Below are 20,666 nucleotides of genomic sequence, written 5' to 3' on the forward strand. Positions count from 1 at the left end.
TTGTGTGTGTGTTTTCTAACAACTTGTTAGTCAAGTGCAGTCACATCTTAATGTTCATTGTCGTTTTATTAATCTCATGGTGAATGTTACATTTGTTGTCTTTGAAAATTCATTCCAAATAAGTGAAGATATTTTAAGATTAAGTGGGAATTAATCTCTTTTAATGTTTTTGATTCTTGTGCACCCCTCCATTATTAATATATAAATATATATTTGTAGTATATTCAAATTTAAAATAACATAAAACATTTTTACCCATTTAATCATATATTTGATGTATGTTAACTTTTGTTATGCACTTATTTACATGCTATAAAGCATGTTGTCCTTGAACGGTCTCCACTATAGTTTGCTGTGCTGCATGGGAGCGCTCCAGTCACTCACAGAAAGGAGTATGAATGTATGGTTTCCCTACTGACACGGAGAGGAGAAAAAAATTATGCATCAAGTTTTGTTCAATTCACATTTATTTGTATAGCACTTTTTATTACAAACATTGTTTCAAAGCAGCTTTACAGAAAATGAATGTTTCTACATTACAAATAACAGTTCTGTTAACAGGTGTAACTGTCAAAGTAATGCTCATATGACAGAAATGTTCTAAAATTAGGCTTTACAAATCATGCAGTTAAGTAATGTCATGAGTTCAGAAACAATGAATAAATTAAAGCAATGGTTACATGATTTGATCATGTTGATTACAATGAAAGGAAAATTTAGCAGTTTTGTATGTTTATTCGGAGTCAGAGACAGCTTCATCTGAAGTCCACTCAAGGGCTGGCATCATCTCTTCACAGGTGCTGGTCATCTGAAGTCTTCATAAGATGCTGGATATAGTCAGCAGGTGCAATCTATAGATTACACCAACAAAATGTGATGTAATCATATGGGAACTGACACTTTTTCACAAAGAACAGGGAAAGACTTGCCAAACCCAGTGAAGACTCATTGTGAGGGTGATTTCTCATTACAGGGAGTCTTCAGGTGGTTCTTGTTCTGATCCAGATAGAGAAGGAGAAAAACACAGGAGAAATGGTTAATGATGCTCCATCACATTTCAGTCCTGTGGCATCTGCTCCTTCAACACAGTGCTTCTACAGTAGCTAAGACATTTAAGTATAAAATACAGTACAGGTTTATTGTGATTACTTCTATAAAATAGTAGTGGTAGGCCTATATAATACATTTTGGAAATTTAGCCTAGCATGATTCTGAAATGAAAACTGCTCGCCTATTTTTATTTTCACTCAGGTCCATCAGCATCCTTTGCAATAAATCTAAATCTATTAAATAACTTCCCAGCAGCAGAAATCACGTTTAAAAGCCTTAATTACACAACAACGAATGAAACTGCCCGAAGAGAATGAATAACATCCCGTAAATCTACTAATTACGTGAGGAATAATCTAATAATAATCTGTTTTAATGCACAAGGTAATTTGATTTGCTGTGCTGATAATATACAATTTTGTTCTATAAATGTCTTACCTTTTAAAAGTTCATCACAGCGGTCTCTTCTGCTGTATCTCTATGGCGCTGATAGTATGAGCGCGAACTTCCGGGAACTATTGAGCGGCTCCATGATCCGCCATTGCTGTAAAAAAACGGTCCATTGGAGTCAACGGAGTTGTCGCAACTCTCTCTCTATGGCTCTGACACCGGCTAAACACTACAATACTGCAGTAGCCACGCCCACAAACTCTCGCTGGCCAGGGGTATGCAAATATATAGGATGACAGGCAAGCGGGACATCCTATCATTGCATTCAGACATAATGTAACGATTGAATGAGCATTTTATGGCCCTTAGCCTTCCACATAAGATAATTATTTTTATTACTTTGCTTTAAACCAGTATCAATAAAATTTTTATAAAAAAGATTCAAATAGAAAATCACTGCTTGCTCATAACTGTTCATAAGCAGCGATTTGTCATTTTCATTAAAAATTCATTAAATTTAGCTCTGTATCTCTGCATCATTAGACCCAGAATATATTTTATAACCACATTGTTTTTTTTTTTTTTTTTTTAGCTTTGCAGACCAGTTTTTTCTTTAAAAAATGTAAATAAATAAATTAATTAATTAATTAAATTTTGCATTCCGAATAATGTCATACAGCTCCAAAATGGCATTAAGATGAAAAATAATAAGAAAATATTTTTTATTTTGAAGTGAACTATTCCTTAGACATGTCCAAGTGCAGAAAATGCTATTGCTGCAAGTGGTTAAAACAAACAAACAAACAAACAAAAAAAAAACACTAAAACTATACTAAATGATTTTCTTGAATGCTGTGTGAGGTATCGACTATGGGAATTTATTTCCACTACCACACAAAGCAAGAGGAGTCAGATTCAAGTTTTCCACATTTATTTCAGCATAAGTGGTTCATAAAACATTTCAGACTGTACCACTTACAAGTTTCTTATCGTTAAAACCCTCAGTAGGCAGGCAAGATAAAAGATTTAAACATGGCGGTGTCCAATGTCACTGCTATGTAAAAATGTTTACATCTTATTGACCAAAAGTTAATGGGTTTCAAACTGGGCATGACAAATATCGCCACAAATGGTTGCGAGTAAAGAATACAAACAAGACAAAATAAAAACAGTGGCTCAGGATTCACACAAGTGCTGCACTGGAACTTTATACAGTGGTAATTCACAATATGTCGATACACACATTTCCTATCGCACTATTTCAGTCTTTTTACAATTATTTACTTTTTACTCATCAATTTTCTGTGAACGTGTGCATGTGTGATCACATTGACATACTGCTACATACTTTACTCAAGAGTGTTGTAATAAGGCAATGTGGTACTGAAAAGAACAATTCCACTAAAAACAGCCACATCTATCAACTGAACAGTTATAATTCCAATTAATAATGGGAGAGGGTATCATTAATAATGACCACAAGCATTTGAATGTAAACTGGCCATAAACCTCATTTTAAAATCCTTGAACATTAAAGAAGAAGGGGGTAGACCATATGCATTTTCCTTTTTTCTGGTCACCTCAATACAAGATACATAAAAACAAACCCCCAAAAAAAGAAAAAAGAAAAATACATTCATAAAGAAATCTTTTAAGCAACACCCGCAATCCAGTTAAAATGAAACATGGATTTAACACATGTACCTCTTCACAACGGTTTGGGAAGGCAAGACGTCTGCTCTACCCTCTGCTTTTCTTAAAGTTGGCACAATAATGAAGCCTTCTGGTCCGTTCAGACGAGAGCTGCACAGGCTTCACTGCAATATGAAACTACTGTACAGCACAATAGTCTCCGAATTAAACACACTGCGCTGCCTGTGGCAGTGTGACTGATATCGCTGGTACATCTACACTAACCCAGTTCCCTGAGAACACTAAAGGACTAAAACCATGGCAGCACACAGGATATGCAATATTATAATATTTGCTAGATAAAATGCGTAGGATAAATCAAAGACGACAGTGAACATTAGGACTAAGCATGGGACTTAATGTGGACAACACTCAAATAACTGTCTTGATTTTGGTCATTCTTTTCTGAAAACAACCAAAACAGGTTACAGTTTTCACATTTTCAAAAAGCAGAGAGAATTAAACCTATTGCTGAGCAAGGAAATTAATAAATGGATTCAAAGTGTAAACAAGGTACCATGAACAAATGCAGGCCTACTGACATAAAGTGACACAAATCGAGCATATACAACAAAAATCTGATCCTGTGCAATTTACTGTCAACAGCCTACGTACCGCCTTCCCTTTTCGTCAGCATTCATTGGTCCATTTTTCTCATCTGTACACATATGAGGTTTGCTTTTTAGATTTTTTTGTTGTGTATTTTGTGTTTTTGCACTGATGTACCCATATCTAGGTGCTTGTTTTGGCTTTAAGCAAATGCAATGCTCGTGTGAGAGTTTGTTGTACAATAAGGGTCTTTTCCCTGTTCAGTGAGTCTGCTGATCAGCTGACAAACTCCTTCACAGTTTGCTTCAGTTAATGCCTACAAAGTCCAATACCCACATATATTATATATAAAAAATAAGTTATTGCGCATCCGAAAAAAGTGCATCTTATTTTCAAAAATATCTCTTTTGCTCCATGCTTTCTTTTCTTCCTCGGGGTCCAGAAACCCAAATCAAGCGTTTTTCTAAGAGACCGGAGGGGTAAAGAGGAAGGGGGCTCGATAGCTTGAAGGCGTGCCAGATGGGCACGTAAGAAAACATGATGAGGAAGTGGAGCGGGAAGTGAAGGAGGAGGATAGAAGTGTTGTCCAGCTATGCAATCACCATGGGAACGTCATCTGAAAAGCCACTGATCATAGGAGCGTCTTCATCATCGTCACCTTAAGACGAGAGGGAACAAAAAAACATCTTAGTAGCCAATTTTCACAGTGTGGAAAACTGAACTGAACTGAATTTAAGTGAACTGAACTGAATTCAGGTGAACAAAGAGCTGAAGTGAACTAAACTGAAATAAACTATAAGTGATCTTAACTGAAATAAAATGAAGTGAAACTGAACTGATTTAAATGGTGAAGTTGAATTAATTGAAGTGATTAAATAAACAGAACACAGCTGAAGTAAATTGAACTGAACTGAAGTGAACTGATGACAATTTTGCAAAACTGAAGTGAACAAATCTAAACCAAAGCTAACTGAACTAAATTTAAGCATGCTGAACTAAATTGAATTGAACTGAAGTCAATTGAGCTAAACAGAAGTGAAATGAAGTGAACTAAACTAATATGAAGTCAACCGAGTTAAAATGAAGTCGACTAAACTGAATTTAACTTAAGTGAACTAAACTAAATTAAGTGATGTTAACAGTCAGCTTAGTCAACTAAGCAAAATAACTAAACAATGAGCTGAACTAATTTTTTTTGTACTAAAAACAACAGGTAATCTGAATTGAATTTAAGTAAACTAAACTGTAGTGAACTAAACGGAAGTGAACTTGACTGAAGTCATCTGAGCTGAAGTGAAATGGAGTGAAATGTACTCAAACACAGTGAAGTAAACTGTGAAATTTCATGAAAGGCAGGAGACTGGTCTTACCCAGCTCATCTCCTGAGGAGAAAATGGCAGAGCCCAGACGAGAGTTGTAGTGGCTGTTAGCGAAAGCCGTGAAGCTGTGCTGTAGCCGACGGTGTCTGAGGTAAAGCACCACCAGGCCTCCACACACACCCACCAACAGCAGGAACAACACTGGGACCACCACTGCCGCCATGTCCTCTGATTTACCCGACTGAGATGAGGCATCATTCGGCCCTGAAAGATGACATAAGTCAAGAACAACAAATGCCTACAAAGATAAAGAAGAAAAATGTTTATTGCATAAAAGCTCATGCCTGCTGCTTTGCCCAGTTCATCATATAACAGCACCGCCGCTTCTCCACACAGCTGGTTGTTGAGCAGACAGCGTGCCCGCACTGAGAACGTGTAGTTATGGCCCACCAACAGGTTGCTGATCCTGAGGAACGTCTCTGTTGTGTTTCCCAGACATTTTGTGGAGTTGCTGACACTGTCATGCATATACACCTCATAGCCCTGAAGGATCAGATGAATGATCAGTGAAACCATTTCATAAGTGAAACAAAAAGAAATAGAAAAGAAAAGCCAAAATGGAAAGTTTCAGAGGTGGAAGAATCTCATTAAAAGATACTGAAACTTTTTTTTTTATCATCATCCACAATAAGACCAGAAATGTTCATTAATTGAGTAAATAGGATCATTGTGGATTTTATGTAGACTTTAAAGGTGTGTCTGGTTTCTAACCCTGCTCTCATTGAAGGTCCGGTCCTTCACAGCCAGGCTCTTCCAGAAGAGGAACACATGATCCTGTTCTTCTAATATTTTGAGGGCCTCAGGCGCAGGCAGAGGAACTGTGCGGAAAAATACAAGACAGCAGGAAATTTTACTTATAGTTGTTAATACACTACCTCTCAAAAGTTTGTGGTCAGTACAATTTTTTTTCTTTTGAAAGAAAGTAATACAGGGACACATATAATTGATCAAATTGACAGTAAAGTAATTTATAATGTCAAAGATGTCTGTCTCAGAAAAACCTGTTCTTTTTAACTTTCTATACAGCCAAGAATCTTGATAAAAACTGTCATGGTTTCTACAAATAAATTAAGCAGCACGACTGTTTTCAACACTGTTAATAAAAAGAAATGCTTCTTGAGCAGCAAATCGCCATATTAGAATGATTTCTGAAGGATCATGTGATCTTAAAGACTGGATTAATGGCTGCTGAAAATTCAGCTTTTCCATCACATGAATAAATTATTTGTAAACGTATTTTAAAAAGGCAATAAAAGAGATGGCTATACCCGTGTTGAGTGTGAAGCTGGCCTCTTTGCTCATGTTAAGCAGCCTGATGGTGATGCTGTAGCGTCCTCCAGGCTCCAGGCCCTTCAGGTTGTACTCCACTGTGTTGTTCTGAGTGCTCACCTTATAGTCCCGCTCCGTTTTACGAACTGTATCTCGCACGTGCACTGCGTATGTCTGATATATACACACAGAGATGCTTGAAACACCCCATCTGACATATAAAACTAAAATGTTTTATAATAAAAAAAAATGAGTTGACTATGTGGTCATACCAAAGGACTGCTGGGAGAATCGTATGGCGGCTGCCACTTCAGAGTGGCCTGTGTCTTATCCACTCGTACTTTGTGCAGGTTTCGAGGTGGAAGTCGCTCGTTGGGGATCATCTTCACTACGGCGTAGTCTGATGGAGGCCCGAGGTATGGAACGATCACCCTCACCTGAACAACAAACACACTATCACTTCATCATGGTGCCCAATTGGATCTCTAAAATGAGGAGTAGGCGGGTGGACACTAACCAGGAAGAGGAACTGCTTGTCGCTGTCAACGGTCACCGTCAGACTGGTTGAGGTGGTATTCACCCTGTGAGGTCTGCGGTACAGATCCAGGAAGGATGTGGCGTAGAACACTCCATACATCTACGAAAACATGAAAACATTACAATGATGTCTCGACATTACTTTTCAGGACACAGTGAAATTTCAGCAAACTTTTGCAGGTCTATTATCTATTTTTAATTGTTTAGTAACATATGAAGCGCAACTCACAACACCTTCAAATCAAGCAGCTTTCGGTTGAAATGCTGCAAAATTAGCATGATTAAACCTAATGTGAAATCAGCACTGAGAAATATTTTGCCCTTTACAAAAACATGGATTCCTATTGAAATTACTGAATTTCACCTGCAAAATTTAATTGAACAACAGTAAATCTGACCGCACCTTTAGCTTATAAAAATAAATGCTGTACTTGTATTAAATTTTCTTTCGTTTTCATACTTGTAAATACACAAGTTTGTATGAATTCAATCAAATCTTTGTAAAAGGCTAGTTTATTTCTAAAATTGATCAACTTAATGGGGCTTCACTTTTCTTGTGACCAACTTTATACACAAGCGAAATTTGCTAGGGCAAATTTTTCACCCTCATGTGAATTGCTGAAAACGCTAGATAGCGCCCGTAAAATTTTTGCAGAGCAATGATAAACATGACCGCACTTTTAGGTGTTCATGAGTAAAGGCCTGTTCAGACCAAGAATGATAAAGATAACTATAATGTTACCTATATTTGCGACCACACCAACACACAATAACATTCTGTATTATAAGCACAGTCTGTAAGCATGCCTGCACACTTTAAAGTCAGGTGGATTCTGATTGGCTATCAATGTTTTTTATCATTCTTCAGCTGGAAAAAAGATTATAAAAGTGAGTCCCACGATATCGTTCCACTGTCGGTGTTGTTATAGTTGTGATGTGATCTCTGCTATTCTTTTACATTTAAAACTCTGTCTTTATTATTATAGTCCTTTGCCTGAATGAGACTTTAAGGCTAGAATACACTACAAGATTTTCACCCTAATTTCCCACTGATTTACAGTCTGGAGATGTTGACGGTAGTTGCTGAAAGTCAGAGCCAGTCTGCAGATTTGAGTTGACAGATTTCATAGAAAATCGCATTGTGTATGATGGTAACAACGATTTTAGAACAAATATCGTTTTCATTTATTGCGTGACTCCTAGCAACAAGGCGCACATTTCTGTGTGAATTTGTTATGATCGGAAAAAATGTTAAAGTCCAGTAGTGTGTGATCCTCAGTCATTTAGTGTATGATGCCTCCTCCTATGTTTTCCTCTGTGACTACTGCAAAAGTCCGTAAGTGTAAGTGTAAGTCTGTTCAGTTTTTAAAAGTCGTGTAGTGTATTCTAGCCTTTAGTCTTACCTCAGCTTGAGGGCCGGTCCAGTTGCACTCTACAGCGGTCTGGTTGAGTGGCCGGGCCTTCATCGATGGCTGGGCAGGTCTGGTACCTTTGGTCTGCTTGCGGAACAGAGACGTAGGACTGTCTCCATCATCCGTGTGAGCCCACACCGCCACCTCATACACTGTTCCTGCTGTCAGGTTAGAGGCTGTACAGAAAACAGTACACATATTTTATATAGCTCCAGAAATGCTGACATGATGTTTGATGACTGTGAAGTGTTTTACAGTACCATTCAATGTCCCTGAAACCGTGTAATTCCAGCTCTCCTTTACATGTTCATCAAATACCCATGAAATGACAACAAGATAGTTCTTCACCTAAAATAGAGAGATCAATATTATATTTAAATATTATATTAGGAGGAGATCATAAACGTAACCCACACAAAATGACTGACCTGGACTTTATAATCATTGGTGATGGACAAAATCATGGAGTCCTCTGTGATGCTGGTGATCTCAACACCAGGAGGAGAGAGAGCTGAAAAACACATTATTAAAGAGTCATGAAACACTAGAGCAGATTTTTTGTCCAAACACTAAAACAAACATAACTGGATGTTTACGTAATCTATAATACATTTGAGGGTAAAACTTCCAGCAAAATATCTGTATTGCAATAAATAGTTCTGAAAAAAAAAAAAAAAAAATCAAACTGATACACTCAGAGAAGATATACTGAAATACAGTGAAAGGATTTTGTTAATATATGATTCGATTTTAGGGTCAGTAAGTTTTTTTTTTTTTTTTATAGAGAAATTAATGATTTTATTCAGAAGTAATTGAAATAAATGCTGTTCTTTTAAACGTTATCAAAGAATCCTGAAAAAATATCATGGTTACCACAAAAATATTAAGCATGAGTAGCATATAAGAATGATTTATGAAGGATTATGTGACACTGGAGTACATGAGAAAGAGACGTCTGACAAAATCATAAAAAACCCAACCACAAACTACTAAGTGGTAGTATATAATATTTTCATATTCGTATTATAATTGTTTCATAAGATCAAAGAATGTTAAAATCCTCTATTTTTCATTGAATATTCGTATCCATTATTTTGAATGCCTCAATTATTTGAGACTGCATGGCCTTATGTACACTTGAGAAGGCCGTGTCTCATAATTATTGATGATACCACATTACTTTTCCAGTGATATTCAATTACAGATACACATTGATCTGTTTATATTTACGCTGAAAAGGGTGTTTAAATGACTCTCGATCGGTTTCAACTGTCCTATAAGATAAAACACTTGAGCATAAATGTCCAGCAGGGGGAGTCAGTGCTCCTCTGCGAACATGTCAGTTTCTTTTATATAGTTTTGTTACCTTTTTGAGGAATAATGGATTTAATTTCGGTCCAGTTTCCCATGCCTCTGCTTGTGACAGCAGCCACCTGACAAATAACAGATGAATAAAGGTTAGGTGAAGCTATGATCATCAGAAGTGTACATGAAACAACTTCATGCAGGTTTTAGAGTGTCTCACCCTGAATCTGTACAGCGAGCTGGGCTGCAGGTTCTTCACTTCTGCATTTGTAATGGTGCTACGCTGGGAATACCACTCTGCACTGTCCTTTTCACTGTACTCCACCTGCAAACACACATGAGCTGGTTAGAACAGGGTTTCTGCAGGATTTTTAAGCTCAAATTTAAGACTTTTTAAGACCTTTTTTAAGACCTGCACAAATAAAATTAATACCAAATGAGCAGGGTAGGGCAATGTCTATGGTAAACTGTAAAATGAATGTAAAAAGCACGATTTACAGTTCAGATAGACGTTTTCATGAAACAAAACGTTTTATAAAATTATACACTTCACATTTCAGCCTTTAAACCATTTTTTAAGAAAATGGATGAGTCAAAAGTATTAATTATATTAATTTAAACAATTATCAATAAATTATTATATGTGACCCTGGACCACAAAACCAGTCTTAAGTCGCTGGGGTATATTTGTAGCAATAGCCAAAAATACATTGTATGGGTCAAAATTATTGATTTTTCTTTTATGCCAAAAATCATTAGGACATTAAGTAAAGATCATGTTCCATGAAGATATTTTGTAAATTTCCTACTGTAAATATATCAAAAGTAAATTTTTGATTAGCAATATGCATTTCTAAGAACTTCATTTAGACAACTTTAAAGGCGATTTTCTCAATATTTAGATTTTTTTGCACCCTCAGATTCCAGATTTTCAAATAGTTGTATCTCGGCCAAATATTGTCCGATCCTAATAAACCATACATCAATGGAAAGCTCATTTATTCAGCTTTGTTATTTTGAAAAATTGACACTTAAGACTGGTTTTGTGGTCCAGGGTCACATATTAATTAAATAACATACAAACACATTTTATTGTTTAGATTTTTATAATGAATTATCTCCTTATCGATCCACCAGTTCACATTTACAGCTCTGCGTGTTTGCAGGGTAAAAACATGGGTCGATTTTTGCATTGGTCTGAACAAAAACAACCCATTGTTCCTGCAATACTGGAGGCTGCAGTTCTAGGACTGCATAGGACCCTATTTTTTGGGACAGCACCATCTATTCCAACAGAGGAGACCTGATTCAAACATCAAACAAACAGATGCAAACAAACAGCACATCAGACGTGAAGCGCTGCGGCTAATTAACTGAAGTCTCGCACAAACACAAGTCTTCTTTCCAAGAAAACTGAATTTTAAACCAGAATATATTGAATATTGAAATAAATTAGGTTAAATATTTCAAGAGGGTTACCAACGGGTATGTTTAGAGTTAGGAGTTGGTTAGGACAATAATTAAGTGTATACAATTAAATAACTACATAATTCCTTAAAAGTAATAATATACAGAATTGAATACCAAGTGCTATAAAATAGTATTAGCCACTAATATTCAGTCATTTAGCAGATGCTTTTATCCAAAGCGACTTATAAATGAGGACAATGGAAGCAATCAAAATCAACAAAAGAGCAATGATATGCAAGTGCTATAACAAGTCTCATTTAGCCTAACGTAGTACATGTAGCAAGAGATTTTTTTTAAATTATATAATAAATAAAAAGAAAGCATAGAATAGAAAAAGAATAGAGCAAGCTAGTGTTAGAGGCCTTTTTTGCTTTTGTTAATTGTATAATAAATAAAAAGAAAACAGAATACAAAAAGATTAGAAAAGCTAGTGTTAGGTTTTTTTTTTTTTTTTAAAGAATAGAATTAGAATAGAGAGAGGTGTGACGTTCTTCATTCTCTCTTACATTCTTTTTGGCTCATTAAAAATTAATCTTGCTGCCACATTCTGGATTAATTGTAAAGGTTTGATAGAACTGGCTGGAAGACCTGACACAATACATAAATGCAAAAAAAAATAAAATAAAATAAAATAATTAAAAAACAAGCAAACAAACAAAAAAACTATAGGGTGCTAGAAATCCAGTTCTGAAACTACAGCCTCCGGAGCTCACAACAACAGCCCTATTGAACATGCAGATTCATTCTCTGCCAGCAGGAGGCGCTTTCGAGCGGTTTCCCCGGTAACAGCAGAACACAAAGCAGCGCAGCACCGGACTTTGAAACGTGCAGCGCTCATATTTTATTTATAGCCTTTTGAAGTTTAATCGTCACATTAAGCTGTGTCGCGATTCTGGTCTGTACCCAAATTTAAGACCTCTTGAAATCATAATTAAGACAATTTAAGACTTTTTATGACCTTAAATTTGATAAAGTAAATTTAAGACCTTTTAAGACTTTTTAAGGACCCGCGGGAACCCTGTAGAAATAAGTATGTGCTGATAAATGCTATAAAGTACTGAAGGCTTCTCACTCACAATATACTCCCTGATGAGTCCATGTGCTTTATCAGGAGGGTTCCAGGAACACAGTACCGTCCCGTCCTCAGCGTTGTCAGAGCTCAGCTGCAGATTCTGCGGAGGGTCTGGCACTGCCACACAAACACAGACATCAGCATATCTCTTCCATGTAAATCTGAGCTGTTCCATAAATCATTTTAGTGACTGTGCTGCTAAGGTAGACTTACATCCTTCTGGTGTGCGTAGTGTGAGAACTTCATTGGTCCTATGCTGTTTGCTGAGACACTGAGTCTGAACCTTCACCTGGTAGGTGGTGTCCGGCATCAACACGGTCAGAACGGCACTGCCCTTATTACTGTTTGTGTCCATGGACGTCCACTGCTGGACACCCACCTGCCTGGAAAATATATACAGCTTTATTACTGACCTGAAGACATTTACTGTTGTGTGTCGATCATGAGTTCCCTATATAGCCTACAGTATTTAGTATGGCTGAATAATTATAAAACAAATGAAATGTCTACTGACAGTTGCCTCATTATGTCCTAATTATTTTTATTATATATATATATATATATATATATATATATATATATATATATATATATATATATTTTACATTTTATTTTCTATTATATTTTTCTTTTATTAAATACAATTAAAACAATAAAAACAAAAAATAAAACAATAAAATAAAAAACTAAAATTAATAATGGTTTAGTGGTCTGGGATTCTTTGATTCAACATTAACATGTTCCACCACTTAAAAAGCTTAAAATAAACAAACAAAATGATAATGACAATAATAATAATAATAATAATAATAATAAAACTAAACAAAAAATAATAATAAAGGTTAAGCAGTATGTGATTTTTGGCACAAAGTTGTAGTGGTCCACCTGAGAAAGCTTAAAATAAACAAACAAACAAATAAAATTAAAACACAAAACGTAAACCAAAACTAAGCACGAAACAAAAAACAAAACCATGCAAACAAAGCAAAGAAAATCAAAGCAAAGCAAAGCAAAACAAAGCAAAAAGCAAAGCAAAGCAAATTTTTTTTTATAAACGTTAAGATTTTTTTTCTCCACAGTTCAAGTGGTCCATCACCTTAAAAGGCTTAAGGCCCGTTCACACCAAGGACGATAACTATAAAGATAATGATAAAGATATAGTTCTAAAAATCGTTCTCAATATTAAAGATTAGCAGAGTCCACACCACAGCTATAACAATAAAAGCACAGAGAAACAATATCGTTGGAATCACTTTCAGAACGATTTTTTCCAGCTGATGAACAATATAACACCCAATCAGAATCCATCCTGCTATAACTAGCTCGAGAATTTAAAGCTGCAGACAAGCCGTGCGCTTAGAATAAACAGATGATATCGTTCGCTGGTGTTGACACTAATATTGTTGTGTTTATAGTTATCATTCTTGGTGTGAACGGGGCTTTAGAAAACACAGGTGTAGATGAACACAAAGCTTGAATGAATACCTGAAGTAGATGATAAAAGAGCAGGTGGATGCAGGCATATTTTTGGGCCTTGACCAGGTAAGCATCACAGCACCAGAGAAGTTGGCACTCCACTGTAGATTTTGAATTTTGTAGACCAGCAAATCCACTGAGAAAGAGAAAAAATAGGGTGAATCAGCATGAACAGTCAGTCGGCTTAATGTGGTATAATACTGTTCTTGCAGCAGTCAGATTTCAATGGCAAATACACCACAATGTCTCTCAGTGTCTCACTAGTGCAGTTGTCCTCGTCACTCCGGTCAGAACAGTCTATGAAGCCATCACACCTCTCGCTGTTCAGTACGCAGGCCTCGCCATCCGCACAGAGAGTACCATTCACACAGAGCAGTGGACCATGAGTGGCTGAGATAAAATGGAGAGCTTGTTAACATTTACAGGTATATGAAGACATTAGCCACACCACCCCATTCCTAGTTTATCCAAGTATATAGAGCATAATGTTTGTTTTATTTGACAGTTTTGATGAAAATGGGTAACTAAAGAGTGGGTAACTTTTGTACTGTATGATTCTCTTATATGCACTTACGACAGTTGTCCTCATCAGACCCGTCCACGCAGTGAGGATGTCCATCACAGCGCTGCCAATCAGCGATACAGACTGGAGGCTTCAGGCACAGGAACTGATCTTTAGTACAGCGGCCCGAAGGAGGAAGAGTTGCCAATGGAGTCACTGAGCCTTTGACTAAAAGAAACATAGAAACAGCATAAAACAAAACGATAATACATATAAAGACTCGAGGGTTAAACTTATTTTAGGTTTTTTTGTTCCCCCAATGATTAAATCTTAAAAGATTCTCAGTCGGAATAAACATTAATATAATAGTTTTTCTAATAATTATTGAGTTGATGTCTGAAAACAATTAAGAAATTCATTTAATAATTACACTTAACATTTTTAAATATTTAAAATAAAATGTGTGGTGTGGAAACAATTTATAAATTCACTTTTTTATGTATATAAAATGAATATTTAAAAAGGAGTATGGAAACAATTGAGAAATTCACTTATTTATTAACATTTTTGTTCTATTTTTTAATGTTATTATTAAGTGACAACACTCAGTAGTATTAAGTGAATTGCATAATTTGTGTGAAAATGAACTGTGGCCCTTTGGGAATGTTGTGTCACCCACGTCTGAAAAGCTGAAAAGCATGAATTTACATGTATGAACATGAGTGTCGAATGTCACACAATTTAAAAAGCATTTAATTTGATTATTATAAAAAATATTTCATGAATGTAAAACCAATACAATAAATGGATGTATATATATTTGAAATATATTTATATACATTTTTTTTATATGATATTTCAATACACGGATTTTATAAACTGCTGTTGTATATTTTTTTGCAGGATTCTCTGATGAGTAAAAGTTCAGAAGAAAATACATAAAAGTATTTATATATATATATATATATATATATATATATATATATATATATATATATATATAAATAGAGAGCGAGAGAGAGAGAGAGATAGAGATAGATATATAAATCTCTGACTCTTTCACTAGCCATATGTTTGACACCCCTTGTATTGGCTAGGAAAAGAGAAGAGGAGGTACCTGTGGGACAGCCCACTTCATCGCTGCCATCAGGACAGTCAGTATAGCCATCGCACACCCAGGTGTTCATAATACACGCGCCAGAACCACAGCGGAAACGATTAGGAGCACAGGTAGCTGGACCCGGCGCAGGTGTGTGAGGAGCTCCACCATCTGAACACAGACACAACATAATTAACTATAATTAATCCACTGAGCATTCTCTTTTGTCAGCACTCTACAAACAAGGTTAATAGATGCTGACTGGGACACAGTGTACTGGACTGATTTGTGTACCTGAGCATTGAGATTCATCAGACCAGTCACCGCAGTCATTTTCCCCATCACACTTCCACCAGGCGGGCACACAGCGGCCGTTCTTACACTCGTACTGAAAGTAACGCGAGCAGCCCGGCTCATCGGTCGGGGACGCTGAAACAGAAAGCACAAAACTCATTAGCAAACAAGCACAGAAACAAGATAAACAGCACTTTCTCAAAGCCGTTCCAAGTATGACTGGAGCTTATTTATTGAATGCTCAGACTGGAAGTCTGTCAAAAGTTCCTGCTCACCACAGTTGGCCTCGTCTGAGTAGTCACCACAGTCGTCCATGCCATCACACTTCCACTCCAGAGTCACACACATTCCATTGGAACACTGGAAGCTGTAGCCGTCACATGTTTTCTCAAACTCAGGGTTAGTTGCTGTGGAGGAGCAGGAGAACTAATCAATTCATTACAAAACACTGCATTTGTGCGCTATCCAAGGTCCACATTTAGGACTGTCAATTAAGACTGATTAAAAATCGAATTACATGATATGCCGATTAATTAATCAAATTAAGTTGAATAAGTGCATAGATCAATTTTTGCAGAGAAGCTATTATGAATAAATTATGACACTATGAATTAAAGACAATACATTAATGTAGCAGACAAGTATGAGAAAACAAAAAAAAGCAATAGACTGCAAAAAGTGGTGAATACATTGATTGCTTTATTTTTAAACACTCTAAAAGAAATGTAATAATACATAAAATGTATTTCTTTATTCTTAATTTATATAATACACATTACCAATCAAAAGTATGGGGTCAGTAAGATTTTTTAAAAGAAATTAATACTAAATAAGAGAAACTAAATAGTAAATAATAAATTAATAAATAATAAATATTAATTTGATAAAACATGACAGCTAAGAATGCTACAAAAGATTTCTATTTCTAATAAAACCTATTCTTTTGAAAAAAATTATTATAGTTTTCTATATATATATATATATATATATATATATATATATATATATATTTTTTTTTAATATTACAACATTGATTATAATAAGAAATGTTTTTGAGTGCCAAATCAGCATGTTACAATGATTTCTAAAGGATCATGTGGCACTGAAGACTGGAGTAATGGCTGCTGAAAATTCAGCTTTGCATCACAGAAATAAATGACATTTTACAATACATTAAAACAGAAAACAATTATTATAATTTGTAATAATATTTCACAATATTACGGTATTTTTGATTAAATAAATACAGCACTGGTGAGAATAAGAGACTTCTTTCTAAAATTATTATATAACCAAACTTCTGAATTGTATATTTATGTTAGATTTAATAATTTCTTAAGGAATATTTTAAGGAATTAACATTCAGGTCAGGAGGCATAACTAAATGTGTACATTATGATATTTTTATTTATTAATGTAATTCATTTCACAATATTTACATGGACAGTCCTAGTCAGAAGCACATAATGGACCTTTTGGCTAGTTCCTCTAGTGAACATTATCTAATGGTCACATTTCAGTTAGCAAATTTGTTGGACTCACAGCAGCCTGCAAACGTCGGGTCCTCATCAGATCCATCGGAGCAGTGCCGGGTACCGTCACACACCAGAGACTGGAATAGACACTGTGCTCGGTTTCTGCACACAAACTCCATATAATGTGCACAGAGGGGACCTGCAAGAACAGACCCTTATTATTTCTCTAGTTACAATTACAACGCAGCAAACAACAATTCCACTTACAGTCATGGTCAAAAATATCGGCACCCTTGGTAAATATGATCAAGGGTGTGAAAATGAATCTGTATTGTTAATCCTTTTGATCTTTTATTTAAAAAAAAAAAAAAAAAAAAAAAATCACAAAAATCTAACCTTTCATTGGATAATAAGAATTTAAAATGGGAGGAAATATCATTATGAAATAAATGTTTTTCTCAAATACACGTTGGACACTCTATATTCAAGTATATTCCCATTCATATTCACAATTTTGAGCACTCCAGGGTGATTATCAACATGAAATTATCCAGCCATGGCTTCCTGTTTCACAGAAATATAAATAGGAGGGAAAACAAAGCCCAAATTCCCTTAATCATCCATCACAATGAGAAAAACCAAAGAATATATTTCTTATGTGCAGCAAAAGATAATTGAGCTTCATAAATTAGTGAAGTGGCTTTAAGAAAAGAGGTAGAGCAGTCAAAATTCCCATTTCCACCATCAGGGCAATAATTAATAATTTCCAATCAACATAAAATGTTACGAAACTGCCTGGAAGAGGACGTGTGTCTATATCGTCCTAATGCATGGTGAGAAGAAGAGTTTAAGCGGCTAAAGACTCTCCAAGGACCACAGCTGGAGAATTGCAGAAAATAGTTGAGTCTCGGGTCAGAAAACCTTTAAAAAAAAAAAAATATGTCAAACAGCACCTACATCACCACATGTTGTTTGGAAGGGTTTCAAAAAAAATTCTCCTCGCTCATCCAAAACAAACTCCAGCATATTCAGTTATCAGACACGACTGGAACTTCAAATGGGACTGGCTTCTATGGTCAGATGAAACTAAAAAATGAGCTTTTTAGCAGCAAACACTCAAGATGGGTTTGGTGAACACAGGCATAAAAAGTACCCCATGTGTACAATGAAATATACTGCTGTATTTTTGATGTTGTGGGCCTATATTTCTGCTGGAGGTCCTGGACATCTTGTTTAGACACATGGCATCAAGGATTCTATCAAATACCAACAGATAAAAAAAATCAATAAGTGACTGACTTTGTTAGAAATCTTAAATGGGCCATGTTTGGATCTTCCAACCGTACAATAATCCAAACACAAAAAGGGGAGTTGCGATAACCGCAATATCGCGCTATTGACGAGCATAACCGCAGAGGAATGCAACAACCGCCGCAACAGCGATATTTCAGTGTTTTCTTTTTCGTAAGGTTACGCCCTTCTTGTTACACTTCCCAGAAGTGTAAGGGTGTAAGGGTGGTGTTAATTGTGGCCAATGTGTATTAGAGAAAAACATTTATTTCATAATGATATTTCCCCCCATTGTAAATTCTTATTATCCAATGAAAAGTTAGATTTTTGTGAAATTTTTAAATAAAAGATCAAAAGGATTAACAATGCAGATTCATTTTCACAGCCTTCTTTGATCATATTTACCAAGGGTGCCGATATTTTTGGTCATGACTGTATATGTATATATATGTATATATATATACCGCAGTTTTGCTCATCAGCGCCTCCTGGACAGTCCTCCACACCATTGCAGTGAGCACTAGCAGGCAGACAGGTGCCATTGGAGCACAAGAAGCCATTGCACTTTTCTTTACCTGAAGGACAAAACCGAAAGATGCCAAATTGCACAGAATTATACATGAGTGAGCAACATGATCAGAGAAACTGATGCTGATGCATTTGGTCTTCCACAGAAAAAAGTCAAATGCCATGAGTGTGAGTAAGGCAGTGTTTGAGACTGACCACACTGGGTTGGGTCCTCGTCGGAGCCATCCTGGCAGTCATCATCTCCGTCACACACCCAGCGCTGAGGAATGCAGTGACCCGTGTGACACTGGAAACTACTGCTCTCACACGTGTGGTGACCCACTTTATGTGATAGAATGAGGAAGAGAGAGACATTGAAGAGGCAGATGTGATGTATTTCACTGCATATTTCTTGCACTGGTGTGTAAACGAGTGTCTTTTCTCTCACCAGTACAGTTGGCCTCGTCTGACCAGTCCCTGCAGTCGTTGTCTCCATCACAGCGCCATGCATCTCGAATACACACACCTCTTGCACAGGTGAACTCCCCCGGTCCACACTTGTGAGACTCTAAAAGAAAGCAGATGCAATATTAGTGTTACAATTATAATTAAAAACACATAGGTCCAAGGAAGCTAGGTCCAAAGAATCCAAGGAAGCCAAACAGATTCAAAAAATTTTATGCAAAAAGTAAATCTTGATAAAATTAAGGAATGTTTTTGAATTAATGAACAGAAGAATTACTTTTTAAATGTATTAACTATTTTTGTTTATATACAGAAATATATCAATTTACACTCATAAAAAGCAGTATTAATTTTTTTATTTTTTTTTATTTACTATCTTCTCATTTCTTCCATGAACATTAATTTATCATGAACAAATTTAGCACTTAAACTTATTTTATTGCAGTTAGTTTCCAAGGCCAAAAATGGATTAAATTAATATTTTAAAATATTTTTTAGTTTTAGTTAAAAATACCAATTCAGGGAAAAAAATATTTAAAAAAGAAAAAAGAAAACAAAAAAAAACAACATCGGTCAACTTTTTATTTGCAAGTTGTGATACAGAGCATAATCTCTAAACTGGTCTGTAATGTGTTCTTTAGGAAATTTAAAGGTTAATTAAATAGTGCATTAAAATACTGTTAAACTTCTTAATTTTATATTACCCCCAAAATCATCTCAGATATATACTGAATATTTGACATGTAGCCCTAAACACAAACACATACCACAATGCTCCTCATCGCTGTTATCTCCACAGTCATCCTCGTGGTCACACTTGAAGGCCAGTGGAATGCAGGATCCTGAGGCCACACAGCGGAACTGGACCGCAGAGTCACAGGAAGTGGTGGCTGCAGAGAGAGTAAAATGTATGAAACACAGATCATACACATTTCTGGCATTTTATATGAGACAGGGCTGATGACGTCACTCACGACACTCCTGTTCATCACTCATGTCGCCGCAGTCGTTGTCACTGTCACACTTCCAGATGCTGCTGATGCATTTTCCATTAGCGCAGCGGTGCTGGTTTGGCTGGCAGGTGTGTTCTGAAAGAGTCAATAAAGTCAAGAAATCCATTTAAATTTCATAAAAATGTTTACTTGGCTTTTGATATCTGATACTTCAGAGTCTGTCAGACCTGTCTTAATGCATGTATTATTGCGGAGCTGGTATCCACTGGGACACTGGCACTGATGCTCTCCTGAGGGTAGGATGGTGGTGGAAACTCCATCGGGGCAAACACAGTGATGCTTGTTTCCAGGCTGGGGAAGACACAGAAGGCTGCATGGCTGATCCACACAAGCATTCTGACCTAAAGGAGAGAAAAAAAAATCTTTAAAAGCTATTTCTGTATCCAAGCAAACCAGTGGGGCCAATGTATGAAGCTGAGC

General features: G+C 36.0%; 1 protein-coding gene across 1 annotated transcript in view; it reads right to left on the bottom strand.

Moving 5' to 3' along the window:
• Positions 1 to 2,354: 2,354 nt before the first annotated feature.
• sorl1 (sortilin-related receptor, L(DLR class) A repeats containing) overlaps positions 2,355 to 20,666 on the bottom strand; it is a 72,015-nt gene continuing 53,703 nt past the window's right edge. Inside the window, exons 22-48 of the mRNA XM_058744369.1 lie at positions 20,414 to 20,587; positions 20,208 to 20,321; positions 20,001 to 20,123; positions 19,217 to 19,336; positions 18,985 to 19,110; positions 18,726 to 18,836; positions 17,039 to 17,170; positions 15,772 to 15,903; positions 15,497 to 15,631; positions 15,221 to 15,373; positions 14,176 to 14,331; positions 13,863 to 13,991; positions 13,611 to 13,737; positions 12,339 to 12,508; positions 12,130 to 12,242; positions 9,804 to 9,908; positions 9,645 to 9,711; positions 8,707 to 8,789; positions 8,539 to 8,626; positions 8,270 to 8,454; positions 6,847 to 6,966; positions 6,602 to 6,766; positions 6,329 to 6,503; positions 5,772 to 5,878; positions 5,345 to 5,543; positions 5,052 to 5,264; positions 2,355 to 4,339 (exon numbers count right to left, since the gene is read on the bottom strand). Coding sequence (XP_058600352.1) covers positions 4,272 to 4,339; positions 5,052 to 5,264; positions 5,345 to 5,543; positions 5,772 to 5,878; positions 6,329 to 6,503; positions 6,602 to 6,766; positions 6,847 to 6,966; positions 8,270 to 8,454; positions 8,539 to 8,626; positions 8,707 to 8,789; positions 9,645 to 9,711; positions 9,804 to 9,908; positions 12,130 to 12,242; positions 12,339 to 12,508; positions 13,611 to 13,737; positions 13,863 to 13,991; positions 14,176 to 14,331; positions 15,221 to 15,373; positions 15,497 to 15,631; positions 15,772 to 15,903; positions 17,039 to 17,170; positions 18,726 to 18,836; positions 18,985 to 19,110; positions 19,217 to 19,336; positions 20,001 to 20,123; positions 20,208 to 20,321; positions 20,414 to 20,587 — 3,590 coding nt within the window. The 3' untranslated portion in view covers positions 2,355 to 4,271. The remainder of the gene's footprint in view (positions 4,340 to 5,051; positions 5,265 to 5,344; positions 5,544 to 5,771; positions 5,879 to 6,328; positions 6,504 to 6,601; positions 6,767 to 6,846; positions 6,967 to 8,269; positions 8,455 to 8,538; positions 8,627 to 8,706; positions 8,790 to 9,644; positions 9,712 to 9,803; positions 9,909 to 12,129; positions 12,243 to 12,338; positions 12,509 to 13,610; positions 13,738 to 13,862; positions 13,992 to 14,175; positions 14,332 to 15,220; positions 15,374 to 15,496; positions 15,632 to 15,771; positions 15,904 to 17,038; positions 17,171 to 18,725; positions 18,837 to 18,984; positions 19,111 to 19,216; positions 19,337 to 20,000; positions 20,124 to 20,207; positions 20,322 to 20,413; positions 20,588 to 20,666) is intronic.

The sequence above is a fragment of the Onychostoma macrolepis genome, chromosome 15 (assembly GCF_012432095.1).
Source record: "Onychostoma macrolepis isolate SWU-2019 chromosome 15, ASM1243209v1, whole genome shotgun sequence".
In the NCBI taxonomy this organism is placed as follows: domain Eukaryota; kingdom Metazoa; phylum Chordata; class Actinopteri; order Cypriniformes; family Cyprinidae; genus Onychostoma; species Onychostoma macrolepis.